Source organism: Zerene cesonia, chromosome 7 (assembly GCF_012273895.1).
Source record: "Zerene cesonia ecotype Mississippi chromosome 7, Zerene_cesonia_1.1, whole genome shotgun sequence".
Classification (NCBI taxonomy): Eukaryota; Metazoa; Arthropoda; class Insecta; order Lepidoptera; family Pieridae; genus Zerene; species Zerene cesonia.
Window position 1 is genome coordinate 1812151 of NC_052108.1, and position 23009 is coordinate 1835159.

General features: G+C 33.7%; 2 protein-coding genes across 3 annotated transcripts in view; one reads left to right on the forward strand and one right to left on the reverse strand.

The window, feature by feature from the left end:
• Nucleotides 1–23009, reverse strand: part of LOC119840770 — a 73450-nt gene that overhangs the window by 34116 nt on the left and 16325 nt on the right. The window contains exon 2 of one of the 2 annotated variants that reach the window (XM_038367510.1): nucleotides 14728–14752. The exons of the other annotated variant lie outside the window; for it this stretch is intronic. The gene's annotated coding sequence lies outside the window, so the exon portion shown is untranslated. The remainder of the gene's footprint in view (nucleotides 1–14727; nucleotides 14753–23009) is intronic. 2 annotated transcript variants of the gene reach the window in all.
• Nucleotides 19502–21800, forward strand: LOC119840769 (cell death abnormality protein 1-like). The gene is made up of 2 exons (XM_038367509.1): nucleotides 19502–19527; nucleotides 20388–21800. The coding sequence occupies exon 2, from the start codon at nucleotides 20437–20439 to the stop codon at nucleotides 21625–21627; it is 1191 nt and encodes a 396-aa protein (XP_038223437.1). The 5' UTR covers nucleotides 19502–19527; nucleotides 20388–20436; the 3' UTR covers nucleotides 21628–21800.

Below are 23009 nucleotides of genomic sequence, written 5' to 3' on the forward strand. Positions count from 1 at the left end.
AATAATAAAATGTATGACGTCTTGCAGTCATACATATTCTATTTCATTATATGTTTGTAAATATTGTATTTGTTTAAATGTTTAAATAATTGTATATTAAATGTGCCGCAGCTTGTAAAAGCTCGTATCACCAGAATTGCCCTGTAATTTAAATTATTTCCAGTGAATTTGTGATTAAACAACTGATATCAAAACATGGAATATTATTTTAATGAGGCAGATCCTATAAAGGCGGTTTCTAGTGTTTGCCGGTGGTGCAAAGTGAATGAATAAGCGATTTATGGAAAAATCATATAATTTAAAGGTTGAATAAAGAATAAGCTTATGTGTATTAGTAAGCCTATGGACTTTAAAGCTACAATAATGTTACTAGGTACATGGAATTATGAATGTTGTAAGAGACGAGATAAAGTATTAGGTGTGTAAACGATAATCAGATTAAAAATAAATACGTAATACGTACGTATACGTTTTAAGAATAAGCAAATGGATGTATTTACGATTATTTTAATACGATACGATATTATAAATATATTATCGTATATAGATATTCTTATGTACAAAAAGAGCATCAAAGTCCCTGGGGCGGTAGATTGTAGAATGGGTCCCAATTATAACAATTCCTTATCAAATACTAACTATAAATACACACCATTCGATTAATTAGAAGCTATCCAGTAATAAAACAAAAAAAAAAAAGAAAAAAAATTGGAATTAAGAACTTTTTTATTTTCGGTAACATTGATTAGAAATGTGACAAATGTTCCTCGTTATTAACGTTATATTTTCTAATATATAACTCTCCAATATTTGAAGAAAAATTTGATACAAATTTCGTAACCTCAACCAACTTACTCCGCCGTACCAAGCAATGTTAGCTAACAAAGAAAGATGACACTGACGATACGTCGATACGTTGTTGACCATTTAAGTAGACCCCTCTCCGTGTGACAGCTCTCTACTGATATGGACATCGCGTAGTCGCTATGTTGGTTGACGCTTTTGTAATTGCAAGGCTATATATAGGCAAGTTTTAGCACGGAATCGATGTGTAATTTTCGTGGATGTTTTGACGGTTTTAAAACAAGTTTTTCTTCTAAATCTATACGCATACACATAAATCTACACTAATAAGTAGTGTTAGTATGTTTGTTTTGTATGCATTAAAGTGGTTTAACTCAATTTAATTTTAAATAAGCTTTCTACTAGGCTACATCTAAAATACATTATTCTAGATATTTTACAGATTTTTTTATTTTACGTACGTAATAAGTCGGAGAAACAGCTTTAATTAAATCAAATACCATGTATTTCAAAATTATAATTCTATAACAATCAACATTTATCTACAAGTAATTGTATATATTTTTATGATAATAAACAAACCAGCCATTCTGAAAAACATACTATTTAATAACTACTTTAAACAACTTCATAAATATAAAATTGCCATACGTAAAAGTAGAAGTTAGTATTTAGTTTGTATTTTTATTTGCACAATTCATTATCTTTGAATAAAACATGGCAATTTAAGTAAGAAGCCGTGTCCAAAAAAGTTTTCCTTAAAAGCGGCTTTCGTGTTATTCTAACCCTAACAGGTTTTAATAAATGTATCTAAGACAAGATCGAGCAATAAAAAATTACATTTTCATTCAAAACTTTACGTTTAATTGACTTCAACATAATATGGCGCTTACGTTATTCCAACACTCTGAACGACGAATCTACCACTGATATATAAGTCTTATCTTCTACGCCGTAAAGTTCATTTCAGCTTGCCCTTGTTCCGTTAGATAGGTCGTTTCTCTACACGCGCGTGCGCAGTGGATCGTGCAAAAACGCAATGAGATCATCATAGTAGTGTCTTTTAGACGACGTGTGCTGATCCGCGCGTAGAATCGTGATGGCGCTGGGAGATGACTGATAAGGTTGAAAATAAACGTTCCCAGGATGAATTTAACGGAGGTTTTTAATAAGGTTAAGTTGTTTAGATGACGTTTGTATGTTTGTGGAAACAGCGAGACAGTGCGGTGATCGTTGTAGGAATTTTTTTTATTGTGGGAGTCGAGCACGCTTCGGCACGAATTGGGCCAGCTCGCACCGGGGAAGTACCACACCCCCACCAGAAGGCGTGAAATAATAGCTTGCTATTGTGTTTCGTACGGTGAGCGGGGGAGCCGGAGGCCCATATCCTTTTCCTCACCCTTCCCAGTCCTTTCCTTTATTCCTCTCATCAATCCTTTCCTAATCCCTTACCAATTAAAGTCGGCAATCCATTTGTAGAGGCGAAAGGTCTGCAATTGAACTTACGCCTCTCCAAATGTTCATGGGCGGTGGTAGCGCTTACCATCAGGCGACCCACCAGCTCCATTGCCGACTATGACATAAAAAAAATAAAAAAATAAAAAAAAATAAATAAAAAGGTGACTTGATACGTTTGCTATATTTAAAACTATTGTTAAATATAAAAAAATATAAGAAGAAATGGAAGGCTCAAGGAAAAGAAGTATGTATTAGAAATATATTAGAAATAAAACACTTGCATTTTCCAAAGCATTTATGCACCCAATATCAGCGCTTACCGCGACTAAAGACATACTTCCTACTTCCTACTAATATTATAAATGCGCAAGTTTGTAAGGATGTGTGTGTGTGTGTTACTTTTTCACGCTAAAATTTCTGAACTGATTGCAATGAACTTTGGTACTTAGACAGCTGGACAACTGCAATAACATATAGGCAACTTTTTATCCCGATATTCCTACAGGACACGGACTTACGGATGATACCGCGGGGCGCAGCTAATGAATAATAATTTTAGATGTGATTACCTCTTTGTTATGTTGGGTCAAATATGACTCATTAACTGTAACCAGCGATGGTACGTATGTTATATGGCGCCTACGTAACAAAGATGATATCTTTATGAGATTTTATTTAATAAAAGCTTGTATTTAAGTTGACTACAGAGTGCTTAGTAGTATGTTCATACAAGCTAGATACTCTACTGCTTAAACTGAAGATAAATACTGACGGACTCGCATAAAGAAATTGAACCTAACGAACAAAATGGAACATGGACGCACACGAGGAATGCTTTTATTTGAGGACTGTATTAAGAAAAAAGTTCCCAAAATAGTTGTAAGATGTAATATTTATTATTCATTTACCTGTTCACTAGTTTACACTTCAGTATGTACCTACCCTACCTACCTTACAGAAGGTCCGATACAAAGTTGTTTTTCATGCAATATTTCACTCCGAAACTTTGGTTTTTGGATTAAAAACTGTATTTTCTTCCTCAAAAATACAACTAATCAAATTCGTTCTTATCCATACCATACTTCTCATAGTGTATATTTTTATGTCATTATGTTATGTTGTTATGTGGTTTGCCGAATGTTAAGTGATCTCCACCGCCAATTAACATTTGCTGAGGTAGAATCTCCACTAGTGTTTATTGTTTCTTTGAATGCTTTTTTGTCATAGCGGGCAATTGGGCTGGTGGTTCGCCTGATGGCTAGCGATAACTACCGCCCATGACGCAGACGTAGTGCCACTGCGAATGCGTTACACGCTCTAAAGGGTAGGGATAAGGAAAGGATTGATGACAGGAAAGAATGAATGGAATGGGAATGGCGAGGAAAAGGAACCGTGTATTTTAATATTATATTACCTACATCAAGATTAATATTTAATATTTTTTGTATCTGATCTTTTCTACTATCCTACTAATATTACAAATGCGAATGTTTGTAAGGATGTGTGTGTTTTTGTTGCTCTTACGCAAAGGCTACTGAACCGATTGCAATGAAATTTGATACGTAGATAGCTGGACAACTGGAATAACATATAGGCAACTTTATATCCCGATATTCCTAGGGGATAAGGACTTACGCGGTTGAAACCGCGGGACGAAGCTAGTATTTAATAAAATTAACAAAAATTTACATTATTGTTTTAAAAGAGCTGGAAAATATGTAAACACGTAAAGTAAATCAAACCGACAAAAGATTGATATTATTCAAATTCCGACCAGTACAGTTATATTAATAAAGGTATCCGGTACTTAAACACACAAATAGAGGAAGACTTAGTATAATTAAATTAACAGGTTCGGACGAAACTCGGTAGTTTGGGATTATTTGTACAATATTTTACGACCGCTGTATGTATAGGGTAACAAATTCTTGAGAATAAAAAAAAAATACGTGTTATTTGATAAGGCTTGGAAGTATTTTGGTTTAACTAAGGTTTGGTTAAAATAGTAATTCCTAGAAACAGACGGTAGGCAATTTTATTATAGTTTACTAGCTGACTCGGTAAACGCTGTTCTGCCTTACTCTTATAGATGTAGGCAGATTTTTAGACCTACCCGATATGCACACAAAATTTCAAGAAATCGCTCCAGCCGTTTCGGAGGAGTATGATAACAAACACATTGTGACACGAGAATTTTATATATATCAGTTTGTTGCCTGTCTGCCTGTTTATATACATACACAGACCTACTGTCAGCGAACGCAATCAGAACATAGATCTGTTTAAGCTACCAGTTTTCGTCACTGGCATGAGAATTATTTCTGGATCCCGTGAACTCACAACTTTAAAATTTGGATCGAATAATAAAGTAAAAAGTCAAAAATCATTTTTTTTGTTACATCATATTATTATATCTAAAAGTTTTCACGGAAGCCTTGGTACGCGATCCGACTCGGACTAGACCAATTTGGTAAGGACTGATAAATTACCAGTAGCAAAATTCACGAACAGCAAATAAATATTAAACGACATACACAAAGCCGCAGACCATCAGTAGTCAAGGTGAAAGTAACCCAACGATTTCTGTCAGCGATGACAGACGATCAATGTTCGAACAAACAAACTAAATGATCTTTAACATTAGATGTTATCTATTTGTGTTAATAGTAAAAGTGCGCGATAGATATTAGTTCTAGAATGACATCGGATTTTTTATTGTAATTCATCCTACTAATCCTACTAATTTACTTACGGTTACTACGCGGGTGAAACCGCGGGGCGCAGCTAGCCACTACATAGCGTAAAAAAAGTCGCTTTCTCCTTTAAAACTGCGCAACGGATTTTGATGAGGTTTCTTTAAATAGATAGTCATTCAAGAGCAAGGTTTATATGTATAATAACATCTATTAAACTACTCCGCTTGCGAAGCCGCGGGCAAAATCTAGTAAACTTATAAAAGCATAAAATCCGTCATTCGCCTCAAGAACGGTTCCGTACATTTTAAATTCGCTAAATGCTGAGAAGTGGACTGCGGAAGCGTGGAGATAAACCTTTCTGGTCTGGGTCATTACGTTTGATACACGAGGTGTGAGGTTAATCACTTTATATTTAGCGGACGGGATTTGAAGCCGATTGCCTCTCTTTTCCAATTACTGAATGTTTCCTTGATGCAGTTTCGAATAGCGGAAAGGCTATGTTGTTTGATATATGCATTTATACAACTCGAAAGAGTATAGTGTACTTTGAATGGAATCAAAGTAATGACTATTTTCACGTTATCTTATTTGGCGAATAATAATACTATAAATGCGAAAGTTTGTGAGGATGGATGCATATGTATGTGTTCGTCTGTTACTCTTTCACGCAAAAACTACTGAACCGATTGCAATGAAATTTGCTTCGTAGATAGCTGGACAACTGAAATAACACATAGGCACTTTTTATACCGATATTCCTACGGGATACGGACTTACGCGGTTTCAACCGCGGGTCACAGATAGTTATAATATATTAGCTGTGCATTACAGTTTCAAGGGACGCTAACGAAGACGCAGGAAAAAGCATGTAATTCTATATTACATGCTTTGCTGGTACATATATGACATCACTGATAAGTGACATCAAAAACCGTTCGATAGTTTTCACATCAAGGAGTAGGTACCTAACTAAGAATCAATTTATTATAATAATATATATTCTGTCAAACTTTCGCGTTATAGTATAAGTAGAATTATATATATTTTATTTGTATATTAATATTTCAAATGGAAAAATGAACTACAATCGAAATTTTATGTAATTATAAGCCGATTTAGGATTTTAATAGAACTAATGATGTCAATAAATTATAATCGACAAATAACCTCGTATTCCAATCAAAACACCCAACTTTCTGCCACGAACATTTGCAAAACATAAAAACTAGTACGCAAATTTTTAGCACGTATAATTTTTGTGTTATTTTAATTCATATAATTATATTTAACAAGTGTTAAAGTTCGCAGTAAAACGTCATAATATGAAGATATTTCAGCTTCGTTATGAACACAACTATGAATGTCTTTTAACAACTTACCGACAGCAAAAAAATAATTAACTCAAGCTCAACTCATGGCTTTTTTGCACCTTATTAATTTTAACTTTTTACTATGCAAGGGTTATCTACAGGAAAAATGTTTGAAATACGTAGTGCGATAGTAAAAAGCTTGTTAATTTTTGCTTTTAGTAATAGTGATTTTAGTTCGTGATGAAGAAAAATACTTCGATAAAATAAAGTACGGAGATAATGTAATATACATTAGAATATATTAGATCGTATACAAATGGAAGCTTTATTGCTTGTAGTAAGCTTTTAATAAACATCCATAATGTGGAAATAAAACTCTTGTAATAAAACTAGTAGGTGTACAAACGTACGTATGTAAGTAGTCTGTTAAAAATAAAATGAGAGTGATTTGAAAGATTGAACGTAACAAAGGGTTGTACACATTATGATAATTATTGCGCCTATGCTAAATAATAACATGAATAAAAAAGCATAAAGGTTCAAATAAATTATACGAAAAGGATATTTTAAAAGGATAGCGGGCGCCTGATGGTGAGCGATCACCACCGCCCGTGAACATTCACAGAGGCTCAGATCTCTGCGAATGCGCTGCCCGTTTTCAAGGGGTAAGGGATAAGGAAAGGATTGATGACTGGAAAGAAGGAATGAACTGGGAAAAGGGTGAGGAAAAAGAAATTGGCCTTCGGCTCCCCCAATCACCGAACGATACAAAATAGCATGCTATTATTTAACGCCGGTTTTCTATGTTTCCTTTTTCCCCGGTGCGAGCTGGCCCAATTCGTGCCGAAGCATGCTCGACTTCCACATATGGGTATCTTACTTCCTGACATATTAGACTTAATCAAAATCACGAAAATATTAAGATACATTATCCAAGTAGAAGTATCTAAGAATTTAATTTAGGGTACTGAACCCACGAGCTTCTCAGAAGATCGCATAAGATATGAATGACGTCTCTAGTCCACTCGACATAACTTCGTATTAAAATAGATGACAGCGTCGGGGCCTGGGAGATATTTGAAGAATATTTTACTCGTATCTGTTCATTAACGGATTACAATGGTAGGGTAAAATTAGGTTTTAATCGTAATTGTTTAACGTACTATTTAAATAATAAAATAGAGATACAGACAATAGAAAATGTGACAAATAGCTGGCGTGTAGCGATTTATATAATTACGAGTATACCTATTAATATATTTTTAGCAAATTATGTTTATGACTAGCCTTAAGACTTAATTTTGCAAGGATAAAAATGACAAGATCCGAATATAAACCTGATATATTATTGGTAGGAAAAATTAGATTTTTTGATCAAATAATAATCAATAGAGTTCAAAATCTCACTTGCACTTATTCGAAGTATAAGCAAGGAAAATAATTTAGTCCTGGCGATCTTAATCAGGATAGTAAACTCATGAAATTATTGTATTGTCATCGATCCTCGATAAGTGTACAAGTGACTTACTATGTATTTGAGTGAATACCCAACTACATTTACATTGAGTCTCTTTTTTAGCTTCAAATTATAAATTTTATGGCAATAAAAACAAAAGAGAGATATATACTTCACAGAATCAATAATTTACATAGTCGTGAATAGAATTTATTTTATCGATTACTAAGAAATTTGAGACGCAGTGTTAGTAACTGCGTCAAATATGATTAATCGATTCGTTCAAGGATGTTTTAGTTAATTTTGATGGCTGGATTTTGAGAATTTAGCGCTAAAATAACAGACAAAATTCTGCCGCCAATCAAATAATATGAATCGAAGAGAGATTGAGCTATTTACGAATAAAGGTTAACGTGATCTTGAGATTTCAAATAATCTACGAGATTATATTAACGTTATTGATAGTACGGAGTCGGTACCTTTTGATATTTACTGTTATATGAATCCTTAATTGAACTTCGAACTGAGAAAGTTCAGTAAAGTAGACTGCGCCAAAAAGATAGGCTATGAATTACGAACCTTCCGATGTCGTTTTAAAACAGTTATTAAATTGCATAAACTCGACATAACTTCGTATTAAAATAGATTCCATTTCCTTCTGTAGGTGTCGTAAGAGGCGATTAAGGGATACTTCATATCAGAACGTGCGTTTCACGACCTACACTAAAATTGTATCCATTTTTTTAGTTTCTTTTATTCTTCTGCCTTCAAGTGGTGGTGGCAGAATATCAAGGTCAGGGTCTCATTGACTCTGACATTCATGCTAAGCCAATCTGTTCCAAGAGCATCAATAACCTCATGGATAATACACCAACTAGGTTACTAGTACTCGCCACGCTAGTTTAAGCTTCGGTCTAGTCCAACTGGCAGGAAGCAGCTGGATGCACCCGCTGACCAGTCCCAGACCAGAAATTTGGCATGCAGGTAGATGTTATCACGTGGGTATCCGCTAAGAAGGGATTTTTGTTAAATTCTACCCCTAAGGGGATAAAATAGGGAAGCTGCGGGTGACAGCTAGTACATGTTTTGTTGGTTTAATTTTTTTACTACTTCAAAACTTATCTAGTAAATAAGGAAGGTATCACAGATATCAGCTACAGCATAATTTAGCAATAACAAACGTCAAGTTTCTATTATCCAAAAGCTAGAGGTTACGCAAATGCAAACAGACAAATTACACGCATCATTCAAACTGTCGTATCGTAACACGTATTGTAAAGTGCCTTGTTATTTGTTACGTCAAAATACGTTCAGAAACGTTTTGTATGTCTGTCTATGTATATATTGTTACATTGATTTATTCTTTGACTGCGTTGATAAAAATACATGTCGTTAAGTACTTCGTAATTGATTTTTATTAATTGAAAGTGATATTTTATTTAAGAACTACTATCATTTACAGTACTAAGAAATGTGAGAGAAAAATGTACTAAAAAATTATGCCAATAAAATAATACGCAATGCTACAATTCATATATACAAATTAAATTTAATAGTGTGATTCAATCTACACTTAATGGTGATAAAATATAATGTAAGTATAAATATTTCAGATTATATTAGGTAAAGAGAATGCAGCTCTCAGAAATATTTAAACAGTGTCCCCGTACTTTAGATTGTTGGATATTGAGAATTGCAGTTTGTTTTCTGGTGTGTCAACACAGAGCGCAAGAACATTTAATAAGAGAATATTTTAGAATATTTAATTATCCACACCAATTTTTAAAAGGGCACATTTTTATATAAACGAAAGTTGATGTCTGATATACGGGATGGAATAAATGTATAGTAATTTGAAAGATGCAAGTTGTAGTATCGTGAAAAACTATTTATATTATAATTTGTAGAAGTTGGAGATTTGCCTGGACCTCCATCCATTTCCACCTGACTTTATTTTATTTATTTTTTTTTATATCGGATCGAGCTAATAGTTTGCCAGATCGTAAGCGATCACCACCGCCCATGAACATTCGCAGAGGTTGTGCCTCTGCGAAGGCGCTGCCCGCTTTTTAGGGGGTGATAAGGAAAGGATAGATTCTAAAAAGAAGGAATGGACAAAGAAGTGCGAGGAAAAAAACGGGCCTCCGAAACTTATCTGAATTAGCTTTGTGTGGACGTAGCATTCGTCACATGGCCACGTAACAACCGGTCTGAAGCTTGTAATGCGATCGCTTTCACTATCCAATACAGTACGTATTTTTGTACGTGGATGGTGTAATAAGTTTGCTAGTCTTTAAGGTAAAAAAGAAACGGTCAAGTGTGTGTCGGACTCGCGCACCGTGAGTTCTGTACAAAGCTATTTTTATAGTTTGATGCGAGTAAAAAAATATTTGTAAAAAAATTTTTTAAGCGCCGTTTTTTGAGAGCGCTGTTATTTATTTCTTATACATAAGAGATTCTTTTGAATAAGTTATGTAAATAAATTGAGAAAATCGCGCAGATAATTGTAAAATTTCACACAAATTTTTATACAATAGTTTTTATGAAACAGATATAACTCTATTACAATTATTATATCTTACAAAAAGAGTATGATTGTAGATACGAATCGTTGTGATACTTTGACGCATACAATTGATGAATTTTAATGAAATTTGGGGGTGATATAGAATAAAGACAGCCATGTGTATTAGCTCATAGGCTACTATCAAACTATATCACGCCAGTCAAACCACGGAGTAAAACTAGTACTATATTATAAATGTAATGAATATAGAAAGTAAATAACTTGAGGAACAGCTATCCCAGTGCAAAAACATGATCATTCTTGGTAGTCACTTTCTCTTGATTTTCAATTAAATGTATCTTTAGATGATATTACGCTGTATCTGTCATTCTTATATTATGATGTAATGTGCTAGATATTAGTAAAATTATTGATTTTCCCGCCAAAATAATATTTCTTTTACCCTTTCGAAGTTAGCTCTGTTCCGACTCGTTTTTTGCAATAATGTACATAATATGACATTAGTTATTCAATTAAAAAGTGATAAAGCCTAACTAAACAGAAAAATCCATATTACTTAAAAGAAATGGTCCTTTTCTCCTTCTCGTCCTGGTATCCTATTTAAGACTTTATATCATACTAGCTTTCCGCTAGCGGGTTCGCCCGCGTGGAATTCGGTTACATCGCGCGACATGGTAAATAGTAATCTATCGTCCTTCTCGAGTTACTGCCAGATTTACTTCCGCATTTATAATATTAGTAGGAAAATAAGGATTATTGTACGCCATAATTTTATTTGCACATTAGCTGCATATATTAATATAAAAAGTAATGACTTATGCATAAATTTTTCATAAACTTTGAATGTGGCAATAATATTACATGTTTTATGTATAAGAAAAATACACGTAAAGTCCAGTGCATACACTAGTCGTAACGAGACGGAGAGAGAGTGGTTACGCCTGCATCATAATTACACAAGGTACCCACCGTATTTGTCGTGTTATGTGACATTTATATCATCTACCCTGTATGTTTTTGTATTGCTTTGTATAGCTTTATATAATTAGACATTTTATCGTGCGAAATTACTAAGAGTCTACTTAACAAGTATAAGTGCTCTCTGATGAATAAAAATAACATGTACGATTTTAATTCTGGTTTGCTTTGCAACTAGGCACTCTGAAGAATGTGAAATTTTGAAGGAATAGGAAAAATTCGATCACGAGGCGGGATTCGAACCTGCGTTTTTTGCCAAACCGTAGCAACGCCTAACCTCGCGGCCACCCGTGATCCCGCCACAGTTATCGAATTTCTTCTACTTCGGATTCATGTGCCTAAAGGGATCGAATTTTTTTTATTCTTTCAAAATTTCTCATTTATAAAGCATTTCAATGCTATGAAACTAAACATTCTGAAGAATTTAAATAAATAAGACCTAGACAAAACTAATCAATACAATTAATAGAGATCTGATAAAACGTAAAAGTCTAACTAACATGATATGCTTTATAGTTCAAATAAGTATTATGGATACAAGTTACAGCTAAGATATACATATACTTGGTATTTCAAATTAGGCCTTGTACATTTGCAAGACAAAATATTAATTAATATTTCCTTATCAGCACAGATAATTAAACCATAGATCACCTGTCGACGCGTGTACCGTAAAAACTAAACCAGACTAATAAATTCATGAATGTGAATCAGTTTGCTCAATCATAACTCGATCTTACACCTACAAGTGTTTGCCTAATACGAAACAGCGCCAAGCGGAGACCTTTAACGGACAGTTATTTGAATTGTTTTGTAATTTTATATCTAAAAACGTTTCTATATCTTCTTTTACTTATATTGGTCATGACCAATTAAATAACATTTTAAGTAAAACTGGTTATGTTAGAATTTGGAGAGTTCAAAAGGTCTGGGCAAAAGGTCCAACTGATAAGAGAAGAAAAGAGTTATAGTTATATATAGAAGAAAATCATAATAATAAAAAAAACAGTTCCAATTGTACAAGATATGGAGTAGTAGAGATATAGGATTAGATGACATTGGGCATAGGACGACATAAGTATAAAATAGGTAATAGGACATTTTATATCCATTTTTTTTTTTATTCTGACGTCTATATTGCAGTAAAATTGTTCGGCTGTGAAATATTGATTGAGTAGAAATTCTTCAATCCAAGTTGCAGTTTAAATGCATAAAAATCTGTATGTTTGGCTTCTAATTTTTCATTTGCTTTTAATCTCATTATCTGATATATTCAAAATAATTAATTAACGTATATTATAAATTATTTTATTTAGGAGCTCCCTAAAAAGAAATTATGCCGTTATGTGTGTTGTATTTTATTATTGTTTACGTTGTTCAAATGCATTTTTATGGCTTGTTTCATGCTTTTGTATACTCGATATGGGCAGTGTGTCTTTTAAAAATGCCTACTAACAAAACCTCACTTCAATTGAAGTTTTTTTCACTACGTATCCTTTATTCAAAATAACATGTCATAATCAATTTAAAACGAAAGAATGTAATAAATTAAAGGAAACTGCAGCATACTTTAAACTAATTGGCATCTATACTAGTCGGATAATTGGTTTTATCCATACTTTGCATATTGCGTTGAATCTTACTCGAGCAGGACGTGTAAACATTTTTTATCACACTAATGTGGTTTTTGGCCTTGTTTGTGAGGAAAATGATTAGGTTAACGCGTACTTTTATAAGAGAATAACGACCTAACTGACTATGTCTATATCTTAAATCCCTTTGAATACACAGTCCTTAGTTAGCATAAATTATGTGCCAATTAAGATGTTTTTAACACGCTTTTATTAGCTTCACCTGTGTTTGTACAGATATACCAACTTTTTTAAACTAGATTTGGTCTTACTTTAACCCTACAGATGTAACTCACTCTTTGTACACTTATCAAGGTTTGAAGGCAATACATATAATATATGTCATGAACTAAATATGCGCAGTAAACTAAAAGCTACAAAACAGGCTTTACCATAGAAATAACTAAAAAGTGAAATGAAAGCACTGTTCAGGAACTCATGCATCTAGCACCATTTTCTGCTTTTTAGTTGATTGAAAAACATTTATTATCAGTTTTTTAAACTATATATATTTAGAACTATCTTTCCGTTTTTTAGTCACAGTTAACTCGAATAGTATATGCGTTCCCGCGGGTCCCGCCCCATGTTATTCTCAACCTATCAATTTATTTTCGTTACGGAATTTCTGGATTCGGTCTCCACGCTCAAGGCCCGCGATAGAAGCTATGCAATAGCTTAAAAATTCACAGTCATAATTCAACAACATAATGAACAGTTCTTTAAATCTCTTTCACGTTACATGCATATTATCCTCAAAGGCACTGAAAGCTCAAAACGTTTCAAAGTGTGTCAAGTAAGTGTCGGGATGGGAACGCTAATCTTACTTTCATCGAATAACCTCACGACGTGACCTTAAGGCATCCAGTTCATTGTTTTTACATTAATTGGGAGAGCACGAAACGTGAAATGACTTCTCATTAATATCTACGTCTTTATTTGGAGGGAAAGCTGATGACGTCATGTTGAAGCTTTACTGGTAGCAGGGTTGCCAACTTCTTTTAAAAGATGTTGAAAAATATTTTTGGTCTGTGAATAATGGTCTGTGAAAAAACAGTTCGAAAATTAAACTTGAAAAAATTATTTGTGTTTTTCAATAGCTTCACTAAATTGGGCGTTCCGTAACTGAATAAAAAATAATATGTAAGACCACCTAAGTCACATCACACTTATGGTGCTGAAAACAGTATTTGGTATACTTTTTTTTCGTTCAACGGTAAAAAGCATATTCCAATTAAAAAGTATAATACTGTTCTTAACTGTGTAAATAGTAGAAGTGATGCTATCAACAATGTTTTTTAGTATATGTGTGTGTGTGTGTGTTTTATGTGAATGTTAAAAATAATGGGTGTTTCTTTTATTCTTGAAAGCGTATATAAAGTAATTATTAGCTATTGATTTTCATGAATAATTTTAGCGTTAAAAAACAAGTTCGAGTGTGTTTTAAATTAAATCAAATTAAATATAGATCAATTCTATTTATATGAATGTATTTACATGTAAAACAGTATCGACGCTTTTACCCAGTACGTGCTGAGTTGGAAGTAAAGATAAGCTTATTAATTTACATTAATATTATTAAGAGGAAACTTTTGTATGTTTGTAACGTTTTCACGTGAAAACCACTGCACAACACAACACAACAATTCATTTCTTTCACCATTAGAAAGCTGTAACTTACTGAGTGACACGGGCTATATAAGTAACACGGGCGGAGCAGGGGCGAACAGTTAGTAAAAGACAATTTGGCAGCCATTTGCACATTTGAGACGTAGGGCTTCTTGAAGTGTCCATGGACGGTGTAGTTCTTACCACCAGACGACATACAAGCGCCTTTGCCGGCAATATATTAAAAAAAATATTTACTTACGTTATTAAGCAAACAGGCACACGATCTGAAATAAAAAAAAGCATTGTAATATTTAATTTAGGGAATTAGATATCGTGTATTGTCGCTGTACAGTTGATGGAAACGAAAACTATTTAGAGTCGATACGTTAATTATTTATTGATATTAATGTTGATGTATAAATATTCATCTGTACATTATTATCATAATTAATTAATTCAATTGATTCGCAGATTTAACATATAGGTAGGACAGTATGAAAAGACAGTATAATGATTAGATTCTAGTACTTATTTTTATACTGTGTCTAGTAGATATATCACTACATAGTATAAAATAAAGTTGCTCTCTCTGTCCCTATATCTATGTATCCTTAAATATTTAAAACTGTGCAACGGATTATGACGGGTTTTTTTTAATAGATAGAGGAATCATTCAAGGGGTAGGTTTATATGTATAACATCTATTAAACTACTCTGAATTAACACGTGCGAAGCCGCGGGCAAAAGGTAGTTTTCATATATAACATACGTAATATTTTGTCTATGTAAATATTAAAAAGTGACACGATAATTGATCAATCAGATGTTTATTTATTGATCACACAACACTCACGTCACGGCTCATTTCTTATCAATTTCATTTAACCTTACATGTGACGTCACAACATGGCGACAAGGTTTCGTCGAGGCTGCATTGCATACCGATACATGCATTATTGTATTGTCCGAGAATTTCTCGAATGCTATATAAAGTATATAGAATGGCCATTGGGAATTGTGTATTTGATGTATTTCTTAAATAGTATACATAAATTTATTAAAAATGAGGTATTTATTGCTTTTTTCATTAAATAGACCAAATATTATATGCTCGTCTCGTTATTCACAAATGTTGGTAATGAAATTATCATAGGATTGAATATTTTTGTTAGGTTTAATACAGACGCAAGTTACGTGAATTGCTTTTAAGTTTCCTAACCTATCTCATATTTATACATAATAGTGGGTCGTTGTCTCGTACCTATTTTAGATTATTCCTTCCACGTATTCCGATAATATCTTTGTTTTCATATTATAATGCAGTTTTATTATATATTTCATTACTACATGTCCAGAGGAATGCAGTTGAAAGTCTTTAGAAGAATGAGAAGGTGAAATTTCAACTAGAAAGATGGTCTCTATATATTAGTATTTCAATCTCATGTTGTTATGATGATTTATGATTTATGGATTACTAGCTTCGCCCCGCGGTTCCACCCGCGTAAGTCCGTATCCCGTAGGAATATCGGGATAAAAAGTTGCCTATATGTTGTTCCAGTTGTCCAGCTGTCTATGTACCAAATTTCATTACAATCGGTTCAATAGTTTTTGCGTGAAAGAGCAACAAACACACGCACATCGCTACAAACTTTCGCATTTATAATATTAGTAGTAGTGCGTAAAAATCGATACTTTTTTCTATTGAATTAGCGTTACGGTACAAAACTGTACTCTGACATTTTACAAAGAACGCGAAATCCCGTTGGTTGAAACGTCATAATTTCGAACTCTAAGGAGTTGAATAATTGCACCCTCCCACTAGGAAGGCTTGTTAGCTTTTTACAAGGTATCATTACATCTAACTGTTTGCGAATTAAAGTTTATATTAGCGCTGTGTTTCCTATGTTACGTCGTTGTGTTAAATGATTGTTATTAAACGGGTAACTGAGGAACGAGATTGGAAGGTGACGTCTATCTGTCATTCTGCTATTATTATTTACTAGCTACGCCCCGCGGTTTCACCCGCGTAAGTCCGTATCCCGTAGGAATATCGGGATAAAAAGTTGCCCATACGTTATTCCAGTTGTCCAGCTATCTACGTATCAAATTTCATTGCAATCGGTTTAGTGGTTTTTGCGTGAAAGAGCAACAAACACACACATATCCTCACAAACTTTCGCATTTATAATATTAGTAGGATGTCACTTCCTAGCTGCACGCCCCGGATCCGCCTGTATAGTCATTTATCGTTATTGAAATAATATGAACAATCCTATCTTGAAGGTTGGATCAAACTGCACATGGTGTGCAAATATGATTAAAATCGATTGAGTAGTTTAGGCGTCTATCGCGGACAAACAATGTGACACGTAATTTATATGTATTTAGACGTATAGTTTTCACTGAGTACACGTGATTAATATGCTGAACTATTTTAGGTGCAACAAGGATCGGTAAATGGCACGCATGGATAAATGATGAATGCATGGCACGTGCTCTATTGTGCATATTCTGAAGTCGGTGCATAGGTGTACTCGTATGTTGTATATAAGTAAGAATAGCACAATGGAGAATTTATTTAAAGGCGGCGGCAAATGCTACAAATATTTTTTTTATGTCATAGCGGGCAACTGAGCTGGTGGTTCGCCTGATGGTAAACGATCACCACCGCTCGTGAACATTCGCAGAGGCTCAGACCTGAGAATGCGCTGCCCGCTTTAAAGGGATAAGGAAAGAATTGATGAATGGAAAGAAGGAATGGACTGGGAAGGGCTAGGAGAAGGAAATAGGCCTCCGGCTCCCCCACTCACCGTACGAAACACAATAGCAAGCTATTATTTCACGCCGGTCTTCTGGTGGGGGTGTGGTACTTCCCCGGTGCGAGCTGGCCCAATTCGTGCCGAAGCATGCTCGACTCCCACAATAATCATATATATGATTTGAAATATTTTGGCATTTGGATATATCTTGGATATATGTTTTGGATACATCGAAAGAAATGTATAGCATATAATGTTTGTAGCTTAATTGACCAGAAATATATGATTATCATTTCGATTATAAACACTTGATTAATTTTAAAATGTGAACGTATTTAGGTCACACCTAAAGTTATTCTAGTCTAGACTGGTATAAGAGAATATTCTCAAACAAAATGTCTAACTTCAAAGCCGTTTATGAAGTAAGCGTGGGCAGTTAAACGGATCTGCGGCTGGATTGCGCAACTCTGTTAGGAATGCAAATAAATTGCAAAATGCAACCGTTCCGGACTTTCTCTAAACGCCTAATTTCTCTTTTTACTGTAACATATATATGTTTAGTTATTATCACGGTAAGTTGAGTTTTAGGTTTACAATTATTGATGACTAGACGCTTATTGTGTTATCCCAAGGAAGCATTTAATCGGGATAAAAAGTATCCTACCACCCAAATCAGCATACCCTGTCTGTATACCACATTTCATCAAAATCCGTTCAACAGTTTTAGCCTGATTGAGGGGCATACATCCAAACAAATAAACTTTCCCATTTATTATATAACTCCTTATAATTCCGCGAAAGTTGATCATGTAGTACTTAAAAACATTTCTAAGTAAGTTTTTATTGTACCATGAAAAATTTGCTTAATTGCTCCTGCTCTTTTAAGTTTATACTTAACGACAGAACAAACGTTCAAAACGTGTGTGTTTGAGACTGTGACAGGAATGAAACTGATTACATATTAAAGTAAATATGTTTATTGTATATTGATTCATAGTATCTACGAATAAATGTGAAAGTTACTGTCTGTCAGTCTGTCTCTTCTTACGCATAAACCACTGAGTTTTTGCGTGAAAGAGCAACAAACACACACACACATCCTTAAGAACATTCGCATTTATAAAATTAGTAGGATTTTAAGATAATAAAAATGGTAATAATGAAATGCGTTTTACCCATAATTAAATCATTAATTTGTGAGAGCAAATATTTAAAAAACAATGAACGTAAATTGATTTAACCATGCTGTTTTCTTGTATGTAAATTCAATCTCAAGGTAAGTAACCTCGCCCACGAAAAATAAGAATGTGAATATTCGAATTAAATTCCAAGTTATACGCCCGTCTTTGTACCAAATCTTAATAAATACTTTTGAAAGAAAGAAAGAAAGATAGAATTTATTTAACACCACATAAAGTTTAAAAACATGTAATAATGAAAAGGTAGACTTATAACTAATCGGTATGATAAAAAGGGTAACTACTCAACATCTGGTACGCGTAATGCGCAGCGCTGATTTTCAGTAGCGCCTTATTGGAGTGTCAGTTAGAAGGATAAACATACATGCATACATATAAACATACGTACATACTTATAGATATGTAAAATACAAGTCGGTATTTACACTAAATATTAAATACTTATTATATTTATGGGAAATAATTATACAATATAATATATGTCATTCTATGAATAAACTTTAGAATCTTTCACAAATGTATTAAAATAAAATAAAGTAAAAATGCTAGTCTGCTATATACGAGTGCTAGCTGCGCCCCGCGGTTTCCCCCGCGGAAGTCCGTATCCCACAGGAATATCGGGATAAAAAGCCTATATGTTATTCCAGTTGTCCAATTTCATTGCCATCGGTTCAGTAGTTTTTTCGTGAAAGACCAACAAACACACACACATCCTTATAAACTACGCATTTATAATATTAGTAGGATAAATGTTAAAAAAATTCGTCTTCGAAAGATAATACACAGCTCCCATCTTTTCTACGGAAAGATTTTAATAGTTTTAACATAAAATGAAAATTAATAAACAAAAAAATATGTCAAATAATTGTACTGATCACAAAATTATGCTTAAAATCTGAAATCATACATAAAAGTGGGTACGATTCCAGATAATTCTAGTAATTTCCTCGTATTATGAAAATAGCTGCGTCATTATATCACACGACTATGCGCACGGCACAGCACCGAATGATACGGTTTGCACACGTTTTTAGTTCATATAGTATAAAGGCGAGGGCTTATCGCCCACTATCATTCGTCATTTGACATACAGGGACCGCGGTGAGTTAATATTCTGTTATCTAGCGATTGTTTTGTCTTTGTTTATAATCTATGCGCTGTTTTTATTTTTAATTTGGACGTATTGGGGAATAGAAGTTTAAATTGCCCGAGACGATTTTTATATTTAGGGTTTGTAAGAAATATTTGCTTAAATTTTTGATCGGGTTGTCGCCTTTTTTATAAGTAGGCAGGGAGAGGGCAGTTCTTTTACATAGAAGTATTATCTAGTGTTAACTTTGTCTTTATATTATCTGACTAGCTGTTCGCCCCGGCTTCGCCCCTGGTACATATATAGCCTATGTCACTCAGTGAAGATGCAGCTTTCTTATGGTGAAAGAATTTTTAAAATCGGTCTCGGCTTTTGAGTTTATTCATTAGAAACAAACAAAAATACAATACTTCCTCTTTCTTCCTCTTTATAACAGTTTAGACATAATTTACATATCATAATCATAAAATTATTATTTTATTGAGGATTATGTCTGAATAGTGTATATTTAAACGGGAAAATGACTTACGAACTTATACTCGCAGTTGTTAAAAATATTTTAAGGAAAAATCGATATAATGCTAATAAATTGATTTGTTAATAGAATGTTACGTGGATATCATGTAATTTGAATAAAATCTGAATTTATTATTAGGATGTCACTCTTACAATAATTTCGAATAACGCTCCACAAATTAATATTTAAATGTTTATGAAATTACGATAAAAGTGAGACCAGCTTATGCGATAGATGTAAAACAGTGCATAAATTATTCAATTTTGAAATACACACACTAAAGCTACAAAGACATAAATAACATTTTGATTTATCGTTAATTCCAAATTGTAGTTTTGTGTTTTTTTTTTTCAGATATAAAGTGACCCGATTTCTTACAAAAGTACATAAAACCGAACATAAAATGCCCTGCTGCAAGGTGACATTAAAGAAGAATCTGTACAACATGAAATGCGATAAAATCGGTTGCATTTGCATTCCTACAGATGGAAAGGATACAGTTTATCTTTGCGTGAACAAGGATGATAAAATCATAAGATGTGCTGATGAATGTGATGGTTCTGGACGTCAATGCATCGCTGTAGAAACTGGTGGAGCGGCCTGCATTTGCGTATGCAAGACTGATGAAGGTCTAACCAAATGTGATGATTGCGTCTGTTCTGACGAAGAAAACAAGATGCAATGTGTTAAGCGAGAATGTGTGTGTTTCGAAACGCACGGAAGAGATTCGCTTTCAGTCTGTGAAGATGATGAGAATAATATAATTTACTGTGATACATCTGAAGGTAGAAAATGTGTTCGCCTGTCAACTGACGGTGTTTCTTGCATTTGTGTATGCAAAGATGGCAAAGGGGGTTTCAAGAAATGCAATGATTGTTCTTGCAACGTTGTGGGTAGATTGAATGCTGAACTCAAATGCGATAAGAAAGAATGTGTATGCCTAGAAACCAATGGAAGATCGTGTGTCTGGGTTTGCGAAGGCGGAAAAGGAAACATAATTACCTGTGATACAAATGAAGATAAAACTTGTGTTTGCATTGGGACAGGTGGAGCTACTTGTATTTGTGTTTGCAAGGATGAGAAAGGAGGTTTCAAGAAATGTAACGAATGTTGCTGTACTAATGAGGATGGTGTAAAATCTGATACGAAATGTGACAAGAAAGGCTGCGTATGCATTCAAGCTAAAGGTAAATCTTGTATTTTGGTCTGTGAAGATGGGAAACGTAACATAGTGGCTTGTGAAGATGGTAAAAACTGTATTTGTATTGAAACGGATGGAGCTTCCTGTATCTGCGTTTGTAAAGATGGTAATGGAGGTTTTAAGAAATGTGACGATTGCTGCTGTACTAATGAGGGTAGAACAAAATCTGAACCCAAATGTGACAATAAAGCTTGCGTATGCATTCAAAGTGAAGGAAAAACTTGCGTTTTGATTTGTGAAGATGGGAAAGGTAACATCGTCTCTTGTGAAAAGGAAGATGGTAAAAACTGTGTTTGCATTGAAACAGATGGAGCTTCCTGTATCTGTGTTTGTAAAGATGGTAAAGGAGGTTTTAAGAAATGTGACGACTGTTGCTGCATAATAACTGCATAGGATATTAAATTGAAAATAATTCACCATGCATTTTTGAGAACTTTTGTACAACATTGTATCATTGTATCATTGTATCACAAACATTGTATCATTTCATTAATGGGGCCACAATAAATATATAAATATGTAGATTTCTTTTGTTTTATTATTGTTTACTCCATCCTCTCTTTATTTCGTTGAAATATACTCTTGAATATACTCAGCTTATGTATCGATTATACAGAATTATATTACAAATCAAAAAGCCAAATTTAGCTACATATCACAATTGTCTAGTTAAATCAACATCATGAACATTCCAATCTAATAAACATCGTATTTATTGTATACCGAAAGCGATAATCACGGGCCATTCACAGATAATAAAGCGGTTTATATTTTCCCGCCATATAATTGTACACGACAACCGTGCGGTAGGCATTTTGACGTGACGTGTGACAGGTGAGAGATATCTTGAGTTGTCACTTGTCAATGTCATATATATGCTGGGTGGGTGGTATTTTGTATAATTGTGTAGGTAAATATTAATTACTATTAAAAATGTAATAGCCTGTATAGGGATAAAACACCTCACTAGTATATAATATATATATAATAACGTAAACATTATTTTGCAATTATTTTTTTTTAATTAAACAGGTATAGACAATTAAAAATACCTACCATACTCGTAGTTCTAAGAGCAACAACTGTCAACTCCAATCATGTTTGTCTTCCAAACAATTGCAATTAACTTGAACAGTTATATATTAAAATGAGATTAGGACCACGTATTTAGGGTCCCATTAATTTGCATGGTCACGGCCCAGATAGCAACGGAGCTAGATCGAGATAAGCGGAACAGTGTTGAAGGTTGAAGTGAATGGGGGAAAAGGCTTAATGAAATAAACCGTTCTAGCACCATTATTTATCTGAATATTTTGCTAAGAGCAGCACAGACGGAGAAAAGGTCTCTGCTAAGAAGAGGTGATAGCCTAAACTCATGGAATGTCATCTGTAGTATAGTGTTATGTTAACTGTGCTTGAAGTGATTTTTTATGATGGATGAAAATAAGAATAGAACGTTTTTTAGCGGTGAATGCACAAAGGCTTTAATGACAGTGGCTCTATCTTTTGCCGAAAATAGTGTACTGAATATAATAATTTCCATAGTATTCATATTAATTTTACTCTAATTTTGCATGTAGAGATTTTAAATACACTTTCAATAGCTTCACCTGTATGTTTGTATGTCACAGACTCCTTTTGTCTATACTATAACCCACTTTAAACGGACAAACCGTACACTTATCAAGGATCGTTGAAAACACAACTATTTCATGAGTTTTTTATTATCCTGATTAGGATCGCTAAGGTTAAATAATTTCCCAACGTAAAAGACC